Source organism: Narcine bancroftii, chromosome 14 (assembly GCF_036971445.1).
Source record: "Narcine bancroftii isolate sNarBan1 chromosome 14, sNarBan1.hap1, whole genome shotgun sequence".
NCBI lineage: Eukaryota > Metazoa > Chordata > Chondrichthyes > Torpediniformes > Narcinidae > Narcine > Narcine bancroftii.
Window position 1 is genome coordinate 46,392,669 of NC_091482.1, and position 20,965 is coordinate 46,413,633.

At 41.9% G+C, this 20,965-nt stretch overlaps 1 protein-coding gene across 4 annotated transcripts in view; it reads right to left on the minus strand.

Moving 5' to 3' along the window:
* adam10a (ADAM metallopeptidase domain 10a) overlaps nt 1–20,965 on the minus strand; it is a 135,829-nt gene that overhangs the window by 58,604 nt on the left and 56,260 nt on the right. For 2 of the 4 annotated variants that reach the window (XM_069911536.1, XM_069911537.1), the window contains exons 2-4: nt 17,880–17,973; nt 13,258–13,376; nt 3,541–3,699 (exon numbers count right to left, since the gene is read on the minus strand). In XM_069911536.1, coding sequence (XP_069767637.1) covers nt 3,541–3,699; nt 13,258–13,360 — 262 coding nt within the window. In that variant the 5' untranslated portion in view covers nt 13,361–13,376; nt 17,880–17,973. The remainder of the gene's footprint in view (nt 1–3,540; nt 3,700–13,257; nt 13,377–17,879; nt 17,974–20,965) is intronic. The other 2 variants (XM_069911535.1, XM_069911538.1) reach the window with 1 other exon arrangement.

Below are 20,965 nucleotides of genomic sequence, written 5' to 3' on the forward strand. Positions count from 1 at the left end.
ATCGTCACCATCGCTCCAAAGTAGATGCATTATCGCTGGCTCTCCACTCAGCTCTGGATCACCTCAAAAACAGCAATTCATACATATGGCTGCTCTTCATAGACTACAGCTCAGCCTTCAGTACAATTATTCCTTCAGTGTTGGTCAAGAAGCTACAAACTCTAAGCCTCTGTACTTCCCTCTACAACTGGATCCTTGACTTTCTCATCGGAAGACCACAGACAGTACGAATTGGAAACAACGTCTCCTCCTCACTAATCATCAACACAGGTGTATCCCAAGGATGCGTGATTAGTCCACTGCTCTACTTATTATACACCATGACTGTGTGACCAGGCAAAATTCCAATGCCGTCTACAAGTTTGCCGATGACACCACAGATGTCGGCAGAGTCATAAACTGCAATGAGAAAGCGTACAGGAGGGAGATAGATCAGCTCATTGAATGGTGTAACAACAACCTTGCGCTCAACGTCAGCAAAACCAAGGAGATGACTGTGGACTTCAGGAGTAAGTCAGGGGAACACAACCCAGTCCTCATCGAGGGCTCAGTAGTGGAGAGGGTCAAGAACTTCAAAGTCCTGGGTGTCAACATCTCCAAGGATCTGTCCTGGAGCTTTCACATTGATGCAAACACAAAGAAGGCTCGATAGAGGCTAATACTTTGTGAGCCATCTGAGGAGATTTGGTATGTCACCGAAGACTCTTGTAAACTTCTATAGGTGTACCATGGAGATCATTCTGGCTGGTTGCATCACCGACTGGTATGGAGGTGCCAACTCTTAGGACAAGAATAAACTCCAGAGGGTTGTTAACTCGGCATGTGATATCACAGGCGCCAGACTTCACTTCAAGGACATCTACATGAAGCAGTGTCTTAAAAAAAGTCTTTATCTTCAAAAGCCCCCCCATCACCCAGGCCATGCCCTCTTCACTTTGCTACCATCAGGGAAAGGGTACAGGAGCCTAAAGATGAGCACTCACCGGCACAAGGTCAGATTCTTCCCTGCTGCCATCAGATTCCTGAATGATCAATGAACCAAAGACACTGCCTTACTTTTAGTGCAGTATTATTATTTTTCATTTTATATAGTAATGTCATAAGATGGTTATAATATGAATGTTTATACAGTGATGCTGCCGCAAAACGACAAACTTCATGACAATAAAATCTGGATTCTGATTCTAAACTATAATTAAGGTCACTATAGTAGGTCTGAAAAAAGCATTTGACTCTTGAGGAACAGTTCAAAGGACCAGAAAGTATCCTCTGCTACAAGTAACTGTGTCCAACTGGATTAGGATATATAAATTAAAAGGCAATGGTATCTGGTAATGTCAGAATGGATTGAACACTGACTGTCTCATTGAAAACAAAGTTGAACAAATGGGTCCTTTCCAAACAGGAAGGAGGTCACTAATGGAATACCACAAGAATTAGTTCTTGCCCTGCTAATGTTCACTATTTTCATTAATGATTTATAGTTATTATGGAATATTTAGGAGTTCTGTGTTAATCAATTATGTAAATAGGTGAGATATTAATATAACAAGAAGCAGCATTTGTAAAACTGTCCTGACGTACAAGCAGACATCAGTTTAGAAGTTTAAAGAACAGATTTGTCACAAACAGTATTGTCTGCAGAGCACACACTGCTTGCTGGCCCACAGCAAGGGCAGGGCCACTTAACACCAGCCAATAGGCCTGTGGTAAGTGGCTTATATCAAACCAGGTGACAGACATCTTCAGCTAGGTTTAATTGCACCAGTGTAACTGAGATCAGAGATGTAAAAACACAATGGTGGAGAAACTCAGCAGGTCAAACAGTGAGGTTTATTTAGCAAAGATAAAGATACAGAACCAATGTTTCAGGCATGAGCCCTTCATCAAGGTATGGAAAAATTGTAGGCAGGTGCCTGAACTTGGGCTATATAAAGTATACTGTGTTCATATCTTGATGAGAGGCTCAAGCCCAAAACATTGGTTTTGTATCTTTATCTTTGCTATATAAACTACACTGTTTGACCTGTTGAGTTTCTCCAGCATTGTGTTTTACTGCAATCACTGTATCTGCAAACTTTAGTGTTTCACCCTGAGATCAGGAAGGTTCCTGATTTCTGTTACGAGCCCAGGGGATCCCAAAACCCAGCAGCAATAGATATTCACCAAGACAAATGGTTACTTAAACAAAAGTTGCTTTTAATTATCTTTAAACATGAAAACAGAATCACACTTTAACATCACTATTGACTTAACTAACCTAACTTAACCCCCTTCTAATTCTAAGCGAACATTATGTAATGTGTGTGTAAGTTCAGAAAAGTTCTTTGGTTCACAGTCAATCTCACTTCTCATTCCTCCAAGTTCACTGGTTGCAGGCAATTCTTATACTGTGCCCAGAATTTAACATTTATAAAGTTCACCAGGCTTTGGTGCTTGAAAGGTATATGGTTACCGCTCAGGAAGGTTCTTGTCAGTTTTCAGAAAGAGATTTGTTGTTCCAGGACAGCCACAAAGGATTTACTTCCATCAGCCACTTCAGTGTCTTGCTGACAAAACTTGCCCCCTCAGGGTTCTCCAGATAATAACCTCTTTCTTTCACGTCACCACAGCGTGATTTTTTGTTTCTCTTAGGCAGACAGTCCTCTCCTCTTGCATGATCCCCAAGGGCTTTGACCAGCCTGAACTAAGCTCTTACAACCCATCTTCCAAATGGGGTTTTCCGCAAGCTTGCCAGCTTGTCATGTTCCAGTCCCAGCTGCTGTTACTGTCTGTAACACTGTAGAAGTGATCTATGTCTCTCTCGCTCTCTCTCTCACACACACACACACACACACACACACACACACACACACACACACACACACACCACAGACAGAGAAAGCCTGTTTGACTTGCTCTGCTTGCATAACCACATGACACTCTTAGAACAGCAAGTTCACTTTCAGACAGAATACGGCTCCAACAAGCTCTTTCATGTTGCCTTTTTCTAAACAACAATCCATTAATGAAGTCTCTTGGGCACTCTCCAAAAGCTTTTGTAAAGACTCTGAGGCCCTGACATGTCTAGCATTAGCAGAGCTCCAGTATTTCAAATAAGATCGGTTTTAAAGTGTTTGTATGTGACCTACACTAACAAACCTTTCCCAATTTATCTCCCAAAAACATATCTATATATTCTGTCACATTTCAGCGCTTAAGGACCCTCACCACCCAGGCCATGCCTTCTTCATACTGCTACTTTTGGGGGAAAAGGTACAGGAGCCTGAAGACGAGCACTCAGTGGCACAGGGACAACTTCTTCACCTCCGCAATTAGACTTCTGAATGGACAATGAACCACAAACACTAACTCACTTCTCTTATTTTTGCATGAAGCGATTATTTTTAAACGGATTTTTATAGCCATATTTGCACTATATGATTGCTGCCGCAAAACAATAACATTTCATGACATGTTCATGGCAAAATTCTGATTCTGTCATTTAAATAAATTAATGAAAATATTGAACATGCATAAAAAGAAAAAAAGAACACTTACTGATGTCATCTTCATGGTAGATCACAGAGTGGAAAGGAGGCTTTCTGTCTTTAATATAACGTTCTGCTGGTTCAACATAGAAGGTACCCTGGTGTGTCTGGACAAACCCTTCAAACCGTCCATCCAGAATAGATCCATGGCTGAGAGATCCTTTTTCACCTTAAACAAGCAAAATCTTTTTAATTACGCGGTTTGCTATTATTATTCTTGTACACAAAGTCAACCAGTCGCTACTGAAGTGAATTTGTTAAGTAATAAAATTTACAGTCCCAATAAATGAAATATTGACAAAGTAAACAAAACCACAATTTTTAGAGGTAATTTCCATCATTTTCAATTCTCTATCAATTGAAAGTTTACTTCAACGTGCAAAGTACTTAATTCAGGAAAATCAATTATTCTCCAATTATCTCACGAAAAGAAAATATCACCTCCAAACAGAATTGAGCAATTATATCCTGGACTTAAGGCTACACACAGTATTATAAAGTTTAGGAAGGTAAAATTGTACACGGTCCTGGAGGAATACAAAGGCAGTGGGAAAGAGCTCAATTAAGGCATTACCAAGCCCTATCCTTACCCCAACACCTCCTCATTCGTCACAAAGGCACAGCCAACATCTACACCTCCTCAGGAGGAAGAGGAGGGCAAGGCTGCTGGCCCCCCATCTTGACACTTTACAGGAGTATAATGGAATGTCCTGTCCGGCTGCATTATTGTGTGGGACGGTAATGCATCAAAATGGCCGAGAAGATCACTGGGGTCTCCCTTTATTGATGGCATTCACTTTGCTTAAAAAGGGCTCAAAAATTTACTGAGAATTCCCACTATCCATCACACAGGATCTTTGACCCTCTACATTGGGAAAGCAATCAGGATTAATGATTGAGGAAATAGCTTTTTTCTGCAGGCTGTGAAATTGGGTATCTTATAATTTAAATGAGTAAATTATTCCAAAATATAAATTTTTTGTTTTTTTGTGAGAGGGGGAGGGGAGGAAGAGAAAGAGAGAGAGAAAAAGAGAGAGAGAGAGAGAGAGAGAGAGAGAGTAGTATTTTGCATGCACTGTTATCAGGAGAAACACTTGTGTCTGGTTGCATGTGTACTGTCAGATGATAACAAATTTGGGGCAGCACGGTTGGATTAGCGCATCGCCTTCACAGCGCCAGCAATCGGGATCAGGGTTCAAATACCGTGCTGTCTGTAAGGAGTTCTCCCTGTGTCTGCGTGGGTTTTCCCTGGTTCAAAACGAACCAGGGTTGTAGGTCAATTGGGTGTAAATCAGGCAGCACGGACTCATGGGCTGAAATGGCCTATTATCGTGCTGTATGTCTAATCATTTTTTTTTAAATAAAAAAATTTAAAAGTTAGAGGCAGCGTCTTACAGATGCCATCAACGGACAGGAAGTCAGCATCCATGATGGACTTGGGTAGGTCCGCCATTCCGGGTACTCGAATTTCCAAGCCAAGACATGATGCAGCCAGCCAGTACCTCTGTACAAGTTTGATGGAGTATTCGCTGACACACCAAATCTCCTCAGAAAGTCCTTGTCCTTCTTAACAACACTTCATTACAGCCACGTCAAAGGTACAGTATTTGCTTTTGATGGTTTCCTTTTCAAACAAAAATGTTGAACTAATCCATTTGTATTAACAGGATTGAACTCACCTTCCCAATTTAAAAAAATACGGACAAAACTCATTTTTATTAGAACAGATTTTCTCTAAAAGTCAAGCATTTATTTTGATGGACTTCAAGATCCAAGGCAGCCACAATTACAGCAATTGTTTCACACATTATACTTCAGGGAACTTTTCATGTCTTAGCATATGGTCATTTGTTGAACTCAAAGTAAAAACTGTTCTGATGACAAAAATTGGTAAAAATGCTGCTAATTGGTAAAAAAAAAATTAAAGGCAGAAAAGAAACTATCCTGTTCATCTCCCACTGGGTTAACTGCATGTGTTAAGTGATTAATTGAAGCTTTAAAAATGTTTCAAAGCTGTCAAAAATATCTTTAATTTTCAGCCACCACCATAAGTAAAAGAATTTCCTCACAGCCAAATGGTAAAATAGTAAACGGAGACGTGTTGGCTGGTTAAGAAATACGTTCCATAACTGATTTTCCAGTTGCGTCTGGATCTACACCTATTTCACGTTAATATTTCTCACATAGTATTGTATTAAAAGTTCGAAGTAACACTGGGGCTATGAGGATAATGAGAACAATTAAATCAATGAAAATACAATGCAAAAATTAATTTTGCTTCACGAGGAACAGTTAATAAGTCATATGAAGAAGAATAGGCCCAAGAATGAGGCCTTCAGACCTGTACCAACTGAAGACGTTATTACTCTTTTACTATCATAATGAAGTTATTAAAATTACGTGGTTATAAAACAGAAACGAAAAGTTAACATTTCACGATGAAGGCCCTTCAGCAGAAGAGTGGTTTCAAATCTAAAATATTAACCATCCAGCTGCAAGGAGGGTGGGAAGGAGGACAAGGCCTGGGGTGCCCTGGAGTCAAAACAAACCTATCGATGAGATGACCTCGTTTACTTGGGAGGGAGTTAGGGAGGAAGAACATGGCCTTTGCACAATGTGACCTGCACTTCCCCGCACTTGCACTAAGCTATGTTATAACTGTGAAGAGAGGTCTCCGTGAGAGTGGGAATGAGAGCCTTGGCTCAGAGCAGCCCCTGCAGACTGAACACAAGGTCACCCTTCCAGACTCAAAATCAGATAGCATGCCTTTAAGCAGCCCAACTATCTTGGTATTAAGCTGCAGGAAAAGAATCTCATGGTTGTATGTGATATCACATGTGTGCTTGGATAATAAATTAGAATCTGAATCTTTACCTCTCTAAGCTGGAAAAGTCCTGCAACCCCACATTTTGCATCACTTGCATTCCTGAGTTCTCACCACCTTACTTCACAACTTTTTAATGAACCATAGGCCATATTTTACCTCCCCAATTGCTTCCATTAAACTATCAGCCAAATTAGGATGAGGGTTCCCGAGTTATTCCTAGGGCCAACCTGGCACAACCTATAAGTATTCCCGTTACTCTATCCATTTGTCCCTCACAGTCCCTGAAGACTGTCCACCTCACAGTTCTTCCACTGTCTCCATTTCCATCGATGCTGATTGACCTGCTCATGTTCTCTTTGCAATGAAATAGTTTCCGATGTTACAATCACGATCTTCATGAGCTGTCTCTGGGATGTGCAGTAATTCCTGCCAAAGCCACCAGTACCCCATCGTCTGAATAACCATCAAGAACAAGATGAGCATGCAATTCCTGAACTAAATAACAGGCAATGCTGCATTTCCGTTGACATCACTAATTGCATTCAATTTGCATTCTAAAAGGTAGGGTTCAATCTTGCTGGGATTCTCCAATGCCACACAATGTGGGGCAGAGGTAAAAACTAGTTCAGGTCGGACACACCAGAGTCTTCCTTCGGGATTCCAGGTCAACCCACAAGGGTGGGGGAAGGTATTTTCATAATTACAGATCTGTGATTTATTTTAATTCAAGCCATTCGCAATGCTTATATGTTTTTATTTTGCCTTCCTTGAATAATTTTAATTATCTACTTCATTTTGAAGAGTTTGCAATGCCTTTGACTTTGAAATCTGACCCGAAACATTGACTGTCCATTTCTCCCTGTGGAGGGAGTCTGACTGCTGAGTTCCTCCATCAATTCTTTGCTTATTTAACTTAAAATCAAGCAGAATTGGCAAAGGTTTGGCCCCAATGCGGTGACAAGGTTAATGCAGCAGTTTTGTTACCAGTGCCAGCAAACCAGGGTTCAAATCTGGCATTTATTCGTTCTTCCCGTGTCTGTGTGGGTTTCCTCCAGGTAATCTAGTTTCCTCCCGCCATTCAAAACTTAGCAAGGTTGGAGGTCAATTGGGTGGTACGGGCTTGTGGGCCGGTACGGGCTTGTTATCATGCTCTATGTCTAAATTTAAAAACTTAACTCACTGCCCATGAAAGGCCAGTGTCTTGTGGGGAAGGACCTCTGCACAACACCAATGGCCTTCGAGTCACAGTTGAGCTAATGCCTGCTGGAATCCAGCTCAGTTATGTGAAGGGACGATGGAAGCAATTCCAGGCATTTGGCCCTATCCGGCATGGTCTGATGCCTCATATCCACTCGAGTGTAAAGCAGGAGTGCACTTGACTGAAATATAAGGTCCTGAGGGGAATCATTCCTCTTGGAAGAAAATACCAAAGAAACTTGCAATAGTTCATACCATAAAATTCTTGATAAACATTTTAAAATGAGGACTTGTCCAGTCAAGGTAGATCAGGTTGAAATTTCACTGAGGTCTTTGGAACTCTCTTTGTTAAAAAGGTAATGGAAGCAAAATCTTGGAATATTTACAAACTGGAGATACTTGATAAGGTAGAGGATGAAAGTTACCATGCGTAGAAAGCCAAGTGGCCTGAACCCTTAATCAAGACTTAAAGAGAACAAGTGGAATTACATATATAAAGGGGGAAAGAAGCTGGGTGAGGGGCCCAGAGGTGAAAGATTATAGAACAGAATACATGGAAGGTGGAGAGGCAGGTAGAGGGAGAAAACATCAGGAAGGAGAGAGCAATAAAAATACAGTAGGAATATCATCGTCGATGCCGTTCGGTTTAAGACTGTCCAGGAGGAACATGATGTGTTGTTCCTCAAGTTTATGTTTGGCCTCACCCTGCCAATGAAAGAGGCAGAGAAAAGTCCTGTCACTTTAAGGATATAGTTAAAAACTACAAAAATACTGGATGAGCTCAGCAGGTCTTGCAGCATGCATAGGAGGTAAAGAAATGTAACCATATTTCAAGCCTTAGCCCTCCATAAGGTAAGAATGGTTTGGGGTAGTTAAAATGGTTGGCAATAGGAACCTCAAGTTCACACCCACAAACAAAAGGCCCTTTTACACTGCCCTTAAAAGACGGTAATTAGCCTCTTCACTTACCTGTGTGAATGCGAAGAACATGGGATGGAGGGGTCATTTTCATCCTGGTATCAGAGCTGATGCGTTTTGCGTCGGCTCCAGTGTAAAAGGCTTACCGCCTTCCCGGGACGCCAACCCTGTAGTGCGGCACATCCTGCCTCATTTTGACCCAGGATGCCGAGGTAAAAGGTTGCCCTGACATGGCTTTTCTTAGTTCAGTGTGAACTAAGTGTCATTCACATGCCAATTACATGGGATCACTATGTAAAAGAGGTAAGAGGTTCAGAGAAGCACTAATCGATGTTCGATCTCACCGCTGAAGAGGCAGCCACACTGAGTAACCTGAATGCGGTCGATCAGGTTAGATGGTGTTCAGGTAAAACTTTGTGTCACCTGACAAGATAGTTTCCAGCCCTGAATGGAGGCAAATGAGGAAATGGAGGGGAAAATTTTACACTTGTTTCTCTATTAGGTATCACCTGATGAGCATGGAGCTACATCTTTAAAGTGGACATCTCCTCCACATAAACCTTTCATTGGAGATTTTGATCAATCTAACTGCTGTTTGTGAAGCAGTACAAGGAGAACTCTGATAATGACCTAAAACACTGTTTAAATGCAACACAACTTTCCAGTCACAGGTTATTCCACTATAAAAGCAGTTGAATGACCTTGATCCAGTCTTAACCTGATACATGCATATCTCAATACATTAATCAGAATGCAATCATGGCTTAGTTAGGCCTTTTGAATGCATTCACTCTTCTTGCTAACGGAGAACAACTGTGAATTAATTGTCTGACCTTCCTAATCATTCATTCTTAATTACCTGAGCAATTAGCTCTCAAACTATTTTGGTCCTAAGAATTAGTGGAGATGATTTATTTCAGCATTTCATTCAAGTCACAGATTTTAAAACGTTTTTAAATGGAAATAATTATTTGAGTTAAAGGCTCAGGAAGATGAAAAGAGTAACAGCGCAAAGAACCAGAGTTAATGGATGAGTCTTTTTTTTTGGAATGCAGTGAAATATGCTGTCTAATTACATTTTCACTGATATACGTACAGAATATTGATCTGGGCCAGCTATTCTCAATTCTCCAGTGGGGGGTGGGGGAGGGGGGGTTGAAGGCACAGCACATTTAACCAAAAGCCTCGCTCCTTTTCATTTCTCATAAATGTTTTTTTATGCAGTCGGTAAGAGAGAAATAAGGAAGAAACCAAAACTTGATTGCTTCACAGGGAAGGGGGTGAGGGGGGGCATAAACTGAGCAGAGTCCTGGGAAGTGGGGAGGGGCATAGCCAGAAAAGGGTTGAGAATGGCTGGTCTGGACAATTCCAAAAGTTCAACAATAAAATTAATATTTTGGAGCTTGGTGCTGTGGAAATAAATGCACTGAAGGAGTTTGAGGAAGATTGGGCTGACAATGGCTACAAGGTGACCCTAAATGGGAATTAAACTTTCAAGGGTATCAGGTGGTGCAAAGAGATAGACAGGATGGTAAGGGAGGTGAGGTTGCACTCTTAATCAAAAATGAGCTCCAGGCAATAGTGAGGGATGGTATAAGTTCTAAAGAGCATAATGCTGAGTCCATTTGGGTAGAGATAAAGAATAACAAAGGGAAAAAATTATCTATCACCCACCAAATAACAATAGTTTAGTGGCACAGGAAATAAATAGAGAGATAAGTGAGGCGTGTAATAATGATACGGCAGTTGTCATGGGGGACTTTAACTTCCACATAGATTGGGAAAATCAAGTTGGTCGTGGGAGTCTGGAAGAGGACTTCATAGAATGTATCCGCGATAGCTTTCTTGAGCATCTTGTTAAGGAACCCACAAGAGAAAATGGTCTCCTAGATCTAGTGTTGTGCAATGAGATAGGTAGAGTAAATGATGTAATAGTCAGAGACCATCTGGGAAATAGCGATCATAGTATGATTGAATTTCTCATTCAGATGGAAGGGGAAATAGTTAGATCTAAAACTAATATATTCTGCTTAACCAGGGGTGACTACCATAGGATGAGGGAGGTATTGGGCAGAGTGGACTGGGAGCACAGGCTAATTGATGAAACAGTTGAGGAACAGTGGAAGATTTTCAAAGAAATATTTTGTAATGCTCAACAAAAATATATTCCGGTCAGGAAAAAGGGCAGCAAGGGAGGGAAAAATCAACCGTGGTTAACAAAGGAAATAAAGGAGAGTATAAAATTGAAGGCGCAGGTGTACAAAGCGTCAAAGAGCAGTGGGAAACTGGAAGATTGGGATAACTTTAAGAGACAACATGGGGTTACAAAGCGGGTAATAAGAAATGGGAAAAAGGATTATGAAAGTAAATTGGCACAAAATATAAACACAGAAAGCAAAATATTTTATAAATATATAAAATGGAAGAGGGTGGCCAGAGTTAACATAGGACCCTTGGAGGATGAGAAAGGAAAACTGGTAGCAAAAAAAATGAGGAAATGGCCAAGGCATTAAACAAATATTTTGTGTCAGTCTTCACGGTGGAAAACACGTCCAACATGCCCAAGTGCAGAGTTAAGGATGCGAATGTTGGGGAAGGCCTTGATAAAATGGTTGTTACAAAGGAAGTAGTGATGGAGAAACTAATGGGACTAAAGCCAGACAAATCACCTGGTCCTGATGATATGCATCCAAGGGTTCTGAAGGAAATGGCAGAAGTTATAGTTGAGGCATTGGTGATCATATACCAAAATTCCTTGGATTCTGGGCAGGTCCCAGCAGACTGGAAGACAGCAAATGTCACGCCACTTTTTAAGAAGGGATGTAGGCAGAAAACTGGAAATTATCGGCCAATTAACTTGACGTCTGTAGTTGGAAAAATGCTTGAAGCCGTCATTAAAGATGAAATAGTGAAACTTTTGGAATGTAAGGGTTCAATCAGGCAGATCTAGACAAGTTTGTCTTGTTTGACAAACTTGTTAGGATTCTTTGAGGATATAATGGGTGCGGTGGATGGAGGGGAACAGGTTGATGTATACTTGGATTTCCAGAAAGTGTTTGATAAGGTGCCGCACAAGAGACTAATCTGTAAGTTACAGGAAAGTGAAGACCGGGGAAGTATATTGGCATGGATCGAAAATTGGTTGTCTGACAGGAGGCAGAGAGTCAGGATAAGTGGGAGTTTTTCAGGTTGGCAGAGAGTGGTAAGTGGGGTGCCGCAGGGGTCAGTGTTAGGTTCACAACTGTTCATCATTTACATTGATGACTTGGAGGAGGGGACAAAATGTGGTGAAGCCAAGTTTTCGCATGACACCAAATTGAGTGGAAGAGCAAATTGTAATGAGGATGTGGAGAGTCTGCAGAGGGATATAGTTAAGCTGGATGAGTGGGCAAAGGTCTGGCAGATGGAGTACAATGTTAGCAAGTGTGAGGTTATCCACTTTGGCAAGAAAAATAAAAGAGCTTAATATTATTTAAATGGTGGAAAAACTACAGCATGCTGTTGTGAAGAGGGACTTGGGAGTGCTTGTGCATGAATCGCAAAAAGTTAGGTTGCAGGTGCAGCAGGTAATTAAGAAGGCAAATGGAATGTTGGCCTTCATTGCTAGAGGAATTGAATTCAGGAGTAGGGAGGTAATGTTGCAACTGTATAAGGTACTGATGAGATCGCACCTGGAGTACTGTGTCCAGTTCTGGTCTCCATATTTGAGGAAGGATATACTGGCTTTGGAGACGGTCCAGAGGAGGTTTACTAGGTTGATCCCTGGGATGAAGGGGTTGACTTATGATGAAAGATTAAATCGTCTAGGATTGTATTCGCTTGAGTTCAGAAGAATGAGAGGAGATCTTATAGAAACATATAGGATTATGGAGGGTATGGATAGGATAGATGTAGGAAGGTTTTTTGAGCTGGCCGGGGAAACTAAAACGAGGGGACACAGTCTCAAGATTCGGGGGAGTAGATTTAGGACAGAGATGAGGAAAAATAGTTTTTCCCAGAGAGTAGTGAATGTTTGGAATTCTCTATCCATGGAAGTGGTTGAGGCTGCTTCATTAAACATATTTAAAATTCGGTTAGATAAATTTTTACATGATAGAGGAATTAGGAGATATGGGGAGAAGGCAGGTAGGTGGAGTTAGGTCATAAATTCAATCAGCCATGATCGTATTGAATGGCGGAGCAGGCTCGATGGGCCATTTTTGGCCTACTCCTGTTCCTACTTCCTATGTTCCTAATGACAGCAATATAACTTGGCTTTGCTTTCATTTTCTTTTTGACCAAACCATTACTTTCACATGCTCGAGCTCAACCTTTTTCTTTCCACTCAGATCCCACTTTAAGTAATCCCTATGCCATCAGTGCTCTGTGATTAGTAAGGGATTGCTTATAGGTGGTATGTGGGTGGAAAGAAAGAGGTTGAAAGCCACTATTTCAATTATACCTGATTGACTCATCATATGCACCATTTCAGAACTCCAAAGGAAATGGGCCATTGGCAATTTTTCTCAAGCACAAACAAATGGGCCTAGACCAGTGGTTCTCAACCTTCCTTTCCCACTCACATCCCATCTTAAGTATTTCCTTTCGAAACACGGAGCACCGATGGCATAGGGATTACTTAAAGCAGGATGCGAGTGGAAGTAAAAAGTTTGAAAATCACTGTTCTAGAGCATCAAGTTTTAAGAAAACAACAAGTTAGACTCCATCACTGAAACAGCTGTCTCTGCATGGAGTTTTGGTCCCACCCACTGTACAATCATTATAGTTTGTCATGAACAATCTTACCGTAGATTACCCCAGTGTAGATGTGGGAGACATCATAATTCAGCACTTCCCCTGATACTTCCACTTTAAAATCATTTGTGAATAAAGAGGTGTCTCGCTTCATTCTCAGGTTGAAATGCCTAATAAGAAAGCAGCAAAATGGGTCAAGTTAACCTAACAATATTGCCATCCCAGAAAGTCAACATCAAGAAACTCTCGTATTAATGTTAAAATCTTTACTTGCAAAATTAGCATTGCTATTGCAGCACAAATGGTGCTTAAACCACCACCCATCATTTAACACCAATAGTCTGTCAACTAACTTCATTATGGGCAGCACAGTTAATGTAGCAGTTAGCACAACGTTGTTACACCACCAGCGATCAGGACTGGGGTTAGAATCCGGCGCTGTCTGTAAGGAGATTGCACGTTCTCCCCACGTCTGCATGGGGTTTCCTCCGAGGACTCCACATTCCCCCCACTGTTTAAAACGTACTGGGGGTTGTTCGTTAATTGGATGTAATTGGGCGGCACAGACTCGTAGGCCGAAATGGCCTACAAGTCTAAATTTTTTTTTAAAGTTTCAGCAAAGAACTCGTCTCTGATGTGCATTGTGAAATATTCATCGTTGGATTTTTAGTTAAGCAATTACATCAAGAATCAGGATTACTGGCAAAGAAAAAAGCCAAGAAATATAACAAAAAACACATACTTTGATTTTTGCCAACGAGTTTTGCAACCTTGTACCAGAAAACACACAGGTCTGAACAAACATGGAATTCAATCAAATACTGAACCTTTTAAAACAACCCCAGAAGCTAAAAGTTAAGCCAAAGTAGATCCCCCCCTCCCTTTACAAAAACAGGTAACACTACTCAAAACTAATTTAATACAAGACATTTGTTATCACCCATTCTCAACATTTTTTGTGGCCCCCTTAGGATTCTACTCAAAGTTTACGGGCCCCTTTCCCTGTGAAGCAGTCGTTTAGTTCTCTCCTTCCAACTACATTAAAAAAAATGATTTCTGTCCGTGCCCCCCCCCCCTTAAATGTTCTGTGGCCACCAGGGTGGGGAAGCATATGGCCTCCATTGAGAATCGCTGATCCAGAGGTTAGATAGGGCACTGTTTAATGTCTCATCTCTCAAAGAGAGGACAATACTTTCTCGATATTACATTCCTTTGCATGTGTAACCTTGCAATTCAGAGGAATTATTTCTAAAACTGTCAGGTGATTCATTTTGCAATGTACATTTTGCAGATAACAATTATTCAGTGAAATAGTTAAGTTTATCAAGGTGAAAATCATGCGGCAGTTGTTAACGGCCATCGTGTTTTGAATTTAGGCAAAAATTTTTTTATAGCATCTTAAGGTCACTGGTTGCAACTTGTTCAAAGCCCATGATCTATTCTACTCTTGGTGATTGCTGATGTAGGCATTTTCCTTCAATCTTCCTTGATTTAGTACCTACATACCAATCTGGTTCCTAATTAGTGCATCAAACATGCAAAGAAAAACCCTTTCTACTTTAGTAGGTTGATTTTGCACGAGGGGATTGCGTGACTCCCTGTCCGCATCAGTAATTCAGCATTAAAAAGCAGTTTTCTGTTTCGAGTAAGAAAGTTAAATACACATTTTACAAACATTTGACTTCTTGCCATTTAAGAATAAAAATGTCTGAAGGCCAACTTCCCGACTGGTCCTGGTTTGAGCCCTCGATCCAGTGAAATGGTTGAGGTGTCTTCCTAGATCTGGAATAGGGATTTGTAAAAGCTCCTGAGTGTACTGGTGGTAGATGGCAACACGGTGAACATCAGCATTTTCCTCTCGTCTAGTTAAATCGCTGCCCTCCATCATTGGTTGCTGCTATTAAAACAAAAAGTCCGACCAGGCCTCCTGCTATGTCTTCAATTCCAGTAAAAGGCCAGTCATCATTTGAATTAAGTCTTCTGTGGAGAGCATTCTGTCTGGTTACATCACTGTCTGGTATGGAGTGTTAAAGCACAGGACAGGAAAAACCTCCAGAGAGTTGATAACTCGGCCAGTGACTTCACAGGCATCAGCCTCCATCCACTACAAGAGGCAGCCAGCCCCCTCACCACCCAGGCCATGCCCTCTTCCCATTAGGAAGGAGGTACAGGAGCTTGTGCCCAGTGGCACAAGGACAGCTTTTCCCCTGCGCCATCAGGTTTTTGAATGGATATGAACCACAGACACGACCACAATTTCACTGATATTTTCTTTTTGCACTGTTTATTTTGGAATGCAATATTCACAACGTAATGTTGCCGCAAAACAACAAATTTCATAGCAGGCTACATAAATCTTCTCCTAAGAGTGCAATGGTATGGTGATCAAGTTTTAAGTGAAATGTAATGGTTCAACACTGGGCAGACAGAATCCCATGTCAGTCAGCCAACATTTGGAACAGACGCCAAGGATCCAGACATCTGCTTAAGTGGAGGGGGAGGTCAGATCCCACAGCACCAATGGAAAAGTAGAAGGGACAGGGAGCAGTGACATGACCGTTGTTTTATTTCTGCACACACACCCTTTCACATACGGTTTGTGGATCCTTAGTAACTATTTAATGGCATCATTGCTTTACTATTGGTGCTAAACATTCTGCAGCAGGCCTTGGGGCACTTCACCCACAGTAAAGGGCTTGTGCAAAACTCAACACGGTCAACCAGTTGACCTATCTCGGCAGCACCATTTCATCAGATGCAAGGATCGACAACGAGATAGACAACAGACTCGCCAAGGCAAATAGCGCCTTTGGAAGACTACACAAAAGAGTCTGGAAAAACAACCAACTGAAAAACCTCACAAAGATAAGCGTATACAGAGCCGTTGTCATACCCACACTCCTGTCCGGCTCCGAATCATGGGTCCTCTACCGGCACCACCTACGGCTCCTAGAACGCTTCTACCAGCGTTGTCTCCGCTCCATCCTCAACATCCATTGGAGCGCTTTCATCCCTAACGTCGAAGTACTCAAGATGGCAGAGGTCAACAGCATCGAGTACACGCTGCTGAAGATCCAGCTGCGCTGGATGGGTCACGTCTCCAGAATGGAGGACCATCGCCTTCCCAAGATAGTGTTATAGGGCGAGCTCTCCACTGGCCACCGTGACAGAGGTGCACCAAAGAAAAGGTACAAGGACTGCCTAAAGAAATCTCTTGGTGCCTGCCACATTGACCACCGCCAGTGGGCTGATAACGCCTCAAACCGTGCATCTTGGCGCCTCACAGTTTGGCGGGCAGCAACCACCTTTGAAGAAGACCGCAGAGCCCACCTCACTGACAAAAGGCAAAGGAGGAAAAACCCAACACCCAACCCCAACCCACCAATTTTCCCCTGCAACCGCTGCAACCGTGTCTGCCTGTCCCGCATCGGACTTGTCAGCCACAAACGAGCCTGCAGCTGACGTGGACTTTTTACCCCCTCCATAAATCTTCGTCCGCGAAGCCAAGCCAAAGAAAAAAAGAAGAAGAAAAAGGGCTTGTGCAAGTTTCCATGAATCAAGACCAGGAATTCAATGCAATGGAATTCACTGCAGCCTTGTCCTTCCTAAACCCAAGGTTTCACATGCAAAAACGTCTCCTCAATGCGTCCACATCCGCCAATGAAACAAGACTAAAACCCCTCCTATCCAGAATTCAAGAAACCAACAACCTCAAACGAACAGCAAAGAGGAGGGAAAATACATATATAGTTAGCTATGAATTGCATAAGGATAAATAAACATTTAAATAAAAGCTTAAAATTGTAAAACCATATAACCACATAACCACTTACAGCACAGAACAGGCCAGTTCGGCCCTACTAGTCCATACCGTAACAAATCCCCACCCTCCTAGTCCCACTGGCCAGCACCCGGTCCATACCCCTCTAGTCCTATATAAATGTTCTTTGAAGTAACACATAAACCTATTCACCCAGTGGAGGGCCTTGGTTGGGCTTTGCTCAGAACATCTGTTTGAATAAAGTTGTGTCAAACAGCAATGGCGTCGACAAAGGATGAAGAGCTGAGGCGACTGTTGGGGCGACTCTCTTAAAATGTCTCCTTATCCCTGCTTAGTAAGTCATCCCAGTCAGAGGCTTTATCTGTAAACTTGGGGGAAGGCAGCTCCATGGAGGGGAAGGAACCAGCAGATGCAGTAGGCCTTTTCATACCGCCATGTAACCCTCCTGTCAACCGGCAGTGTGAAAATGTCAGCCCGGGAAAATTACCTGGGTATCTCTTGGGTAGGGCTGTGGACTCAGGTAATTTTCCTGGGCCACCCTCTGAATTAGCACGTGTGCTGTGTCATCCTGCCATCATTTAAGCTTGTCAACCTCAATTTGCCTTCAATAAACCAGTTCATTCTGCTATTTGTTAATTGATGTGTGTGTGTGTGTGTGTGTGTGTGTGTGTGTGTGTGTGTGTGTGTGTGTGTGTGTGTGTGTGTGTGTGTGTGTGTGTGTGTGTGTGTGACTAAATATAAATACGCACGCACACAGTCTTCCAACTTCCATTAGGACTTCCTGTGAGTGTGTAATCACTGTGAGTAGGATTCCCCCCCCCCCCCCAAATTGCTAGGGAGGGAAAATTACAGGGAATTTGGACCGCGGTGTGAAATACCTGCCAGGTCCTACCTTCCCTGGAATTTCGCCCGGGTACAAGTCGGGTCACTGCTTGCCCACGGTGTGAAAAGGTCTCGTGACGGTTAAATGTTCTCAAAGAATGTGACTGAAAATAAAGTAAAATGCTTTAAGGTTTATATATTCATGCAAATGAAGTTTGTTCAGTGTATGTACAGTATAGTATTTTTATCTTTTAAACTGACTATTCTTAATGCAGATGTATTAGTTAGGCATCGTTCGAGTAAGTTTCAAGCAACCGGAAAATCCACATGAAACAGAAGAACAAAGTTGAGAGATAAATCATCAGTTCGATTGGAAAATGATACTAACAGGATGTCTTTGAAATCTGTACAATTTAAGGTTTCTGTTGCATTTTCAGATATATTACTCTATTCTTTTGAGGTGTTAGATTCTGAGCTTTTAATGCACAAATGTAAAAATAGTTGAAATTTTAATGACTCATTTCTTGGAAGAATTAAATATTTAACAGACATATCTGTTGTGTATTTTAACAGATATCTGAGAAACCATTAGTTTGTTAATAAAAAACATATTCCCACAGCAAATTGCCTATGTATTAGAAATGTCCGCCTCTTAAAAAATTGTTCAAAATTGGAAAACAGACTTTGTTCAATCAGTTGGCCCCCGAGTGATGTGCCAACTATTCTGAAAAGATCATTCAGTATTTATCAATCATTTGGAACCTTTTTATTCAATAAACACTGGTAAATGCTTCCAAGATTCTTAAAACTTATTCAATGCAGTTGAATAAAATGGAAACAATGATCAACAGCTACACTACATTCTTTCATTGCACCCTCAACTTCGCTGACCATAACCCACTATGGAATAAAACTTTAAAATATTTTATCTAACCCCTAAAATCAAGTCTGCAGACGGATAATTTGCACTCATCACTTTGATGCCTACAAGTGGCCCCTTCCCCCCTCCAAGTTATAATCTTTATTGAACAATAGCTAGATTCTAATAAATTGTATGATGAATGGTGCATTTGAAAGAAGAGCAGTTGACGTTGCTGCCTGCAGCATTTCTCATGCGCCTTTGCCTCTCCCACACATTTAGAGAAGGTCTTCAGACCAAGTTTACAATTTACAACAGCCTTTCTGTCCATTCTCTTCTGAGGGGGTGCTTTGGTCAGCAGGCTCAGTGTCTACGTCGAAACCCACACAATTACAATTATATACTACCACATTTATTAAAATTGTTAAAAAGCAGCTTTTAACTCACTGCATGTATTGCTACCCTTATGCAAGCCAAGGTGTTGAAGGCAGGGCAGACCCATGGAAAATGGAATTTATAGATGATTCTTCAACAAAGGGTCGCACGGTGAACGTAACGATTGGCTCAACGCTATTACAGCACCACTGGCCCAGGTTCGAACCCGGCACTGTCTGTAAGGAGTTTGTACATTCTCCCCATGGTTTCCTCCACCTTCCAAAGATCAACATGGGCTAGCAGGCTAATTGGTCACATGGGTTTAACTGAGGGGGGGGGGTCACAGCTCTTGGGGCAGAACGGACAGTTAGCACGCTGCATCTCCAAATTATCATTATTTTTTAAATTAAAGCAGGTTATGTATGATTAAGCCCGGACACAAACAATATTAATCAAGCCTCAGGTAGGATTCAATGTTGAGAGAAAAATAGATTTGCTGCAAAATCTTGAGTGGATAATTTTTTAGTACGTTCTACAATTTCTGTCATCGGAATACTTACACGCCCACACAACATCTCGGTCTCACTCAGCCTGCCCTCCACCCACAACTCTGCAGTGCCCTACCAATTTATAAGATGTTCTCCACTTAATCAGAAAACTAATTCAGTTGCCAATCATTCAGTGTTGTGTGCATTCAAGCTACAGTGTGCTCAATCCAGCTCACCACCCTGCAATATGCCAGTATTTTATTCTTATAACCTTACAAGTTGAGCATTTGCAATCACTGATTGAGGCCCCGAGCCACTTTGTTGGTCCCCATCAATTTGTTTTCAAGTGTCAATGAACAGGCACCTTCAAAAATTGATTAAAATTTAAGTAATTTAAAAATGAATAAAGTTTCAAAAGAAGAAATATTAAAATGGAGAGAAAATAAAACAGTTTTGGTTTTCAACTAATATTCAACAGCCACATTCAAATGAACAGGATGATGGGTCCCAGGACCAGACATGGCTGGTGTTAAGGCAAGAGGCTGAACCTAAAATGCTCCCAGACCTGGTCCCAGTCTGGTTATCTGTTTGCCATCCCTGGATGGGCGAAACATCAGCAGCATTCACTTCTGACACCAGTTCGCTGCTTCTGCGCCACGATGCACAGGTGATGATCGAGATGTTCAAGAGGTGAGGAATGAACCAAGTTGTGCACTGGAGACAAAGGTCTTCAAACGTCGTACAAGGAAGTTTATAAAAATCGACGAAAAAGATAGGATTCACAAGCAATGCAGTTGTCAGAAGAGAAACAATTCAGTGGTACAAAATTTCAAGTTCACAGTCAAAGCAGCAAGAAGTAGAGATATCCAGAGTTTTATCATCTACTTGTCAGGTCAGATGGAATAGAGCACTTGGCTACTTACACCTGTTACATTGATGCACCATCAATAACTTGAAAAGACTGAAGTTGAATGAACTGAGGCTTTTATTAGCTTTAGAACTACAGCTTGACTGTTCTGCACTGGGCAGGGAGCTGTACAATATTCTGGAGCCTGTGGGAGGAGGCACAGATAGAGTTGGCCAATGGGGTGCCCAAACAAACATGTACCAGATTCGCCCCTTGTTTTTTTTTTAAAAAGAGACCAGACGGGTGAAGTAGTGATGATACAGTTACAAATTATGCCCATCAGGTGGTCTGGTTTATCACGGTGACCGTCGTAATTTGGGTTGTGGTGCAATGGCGGGGTTCTGGGCAGTCTGGGGCACCTGTGTGCAATCATCGGCATTGAGCTGGTGGGTATGGGGCGATGAGTCTGGTGTGCCCTCTGTTATGTGCGAGGTAATGTGCCATGGCCCTGGTGCGTAGTGGGTGGCTAGGGGTGTGAAGTGATCAGTGGAGGTTTCCAGGCCACCTGAAGACATCAAATCCCCATC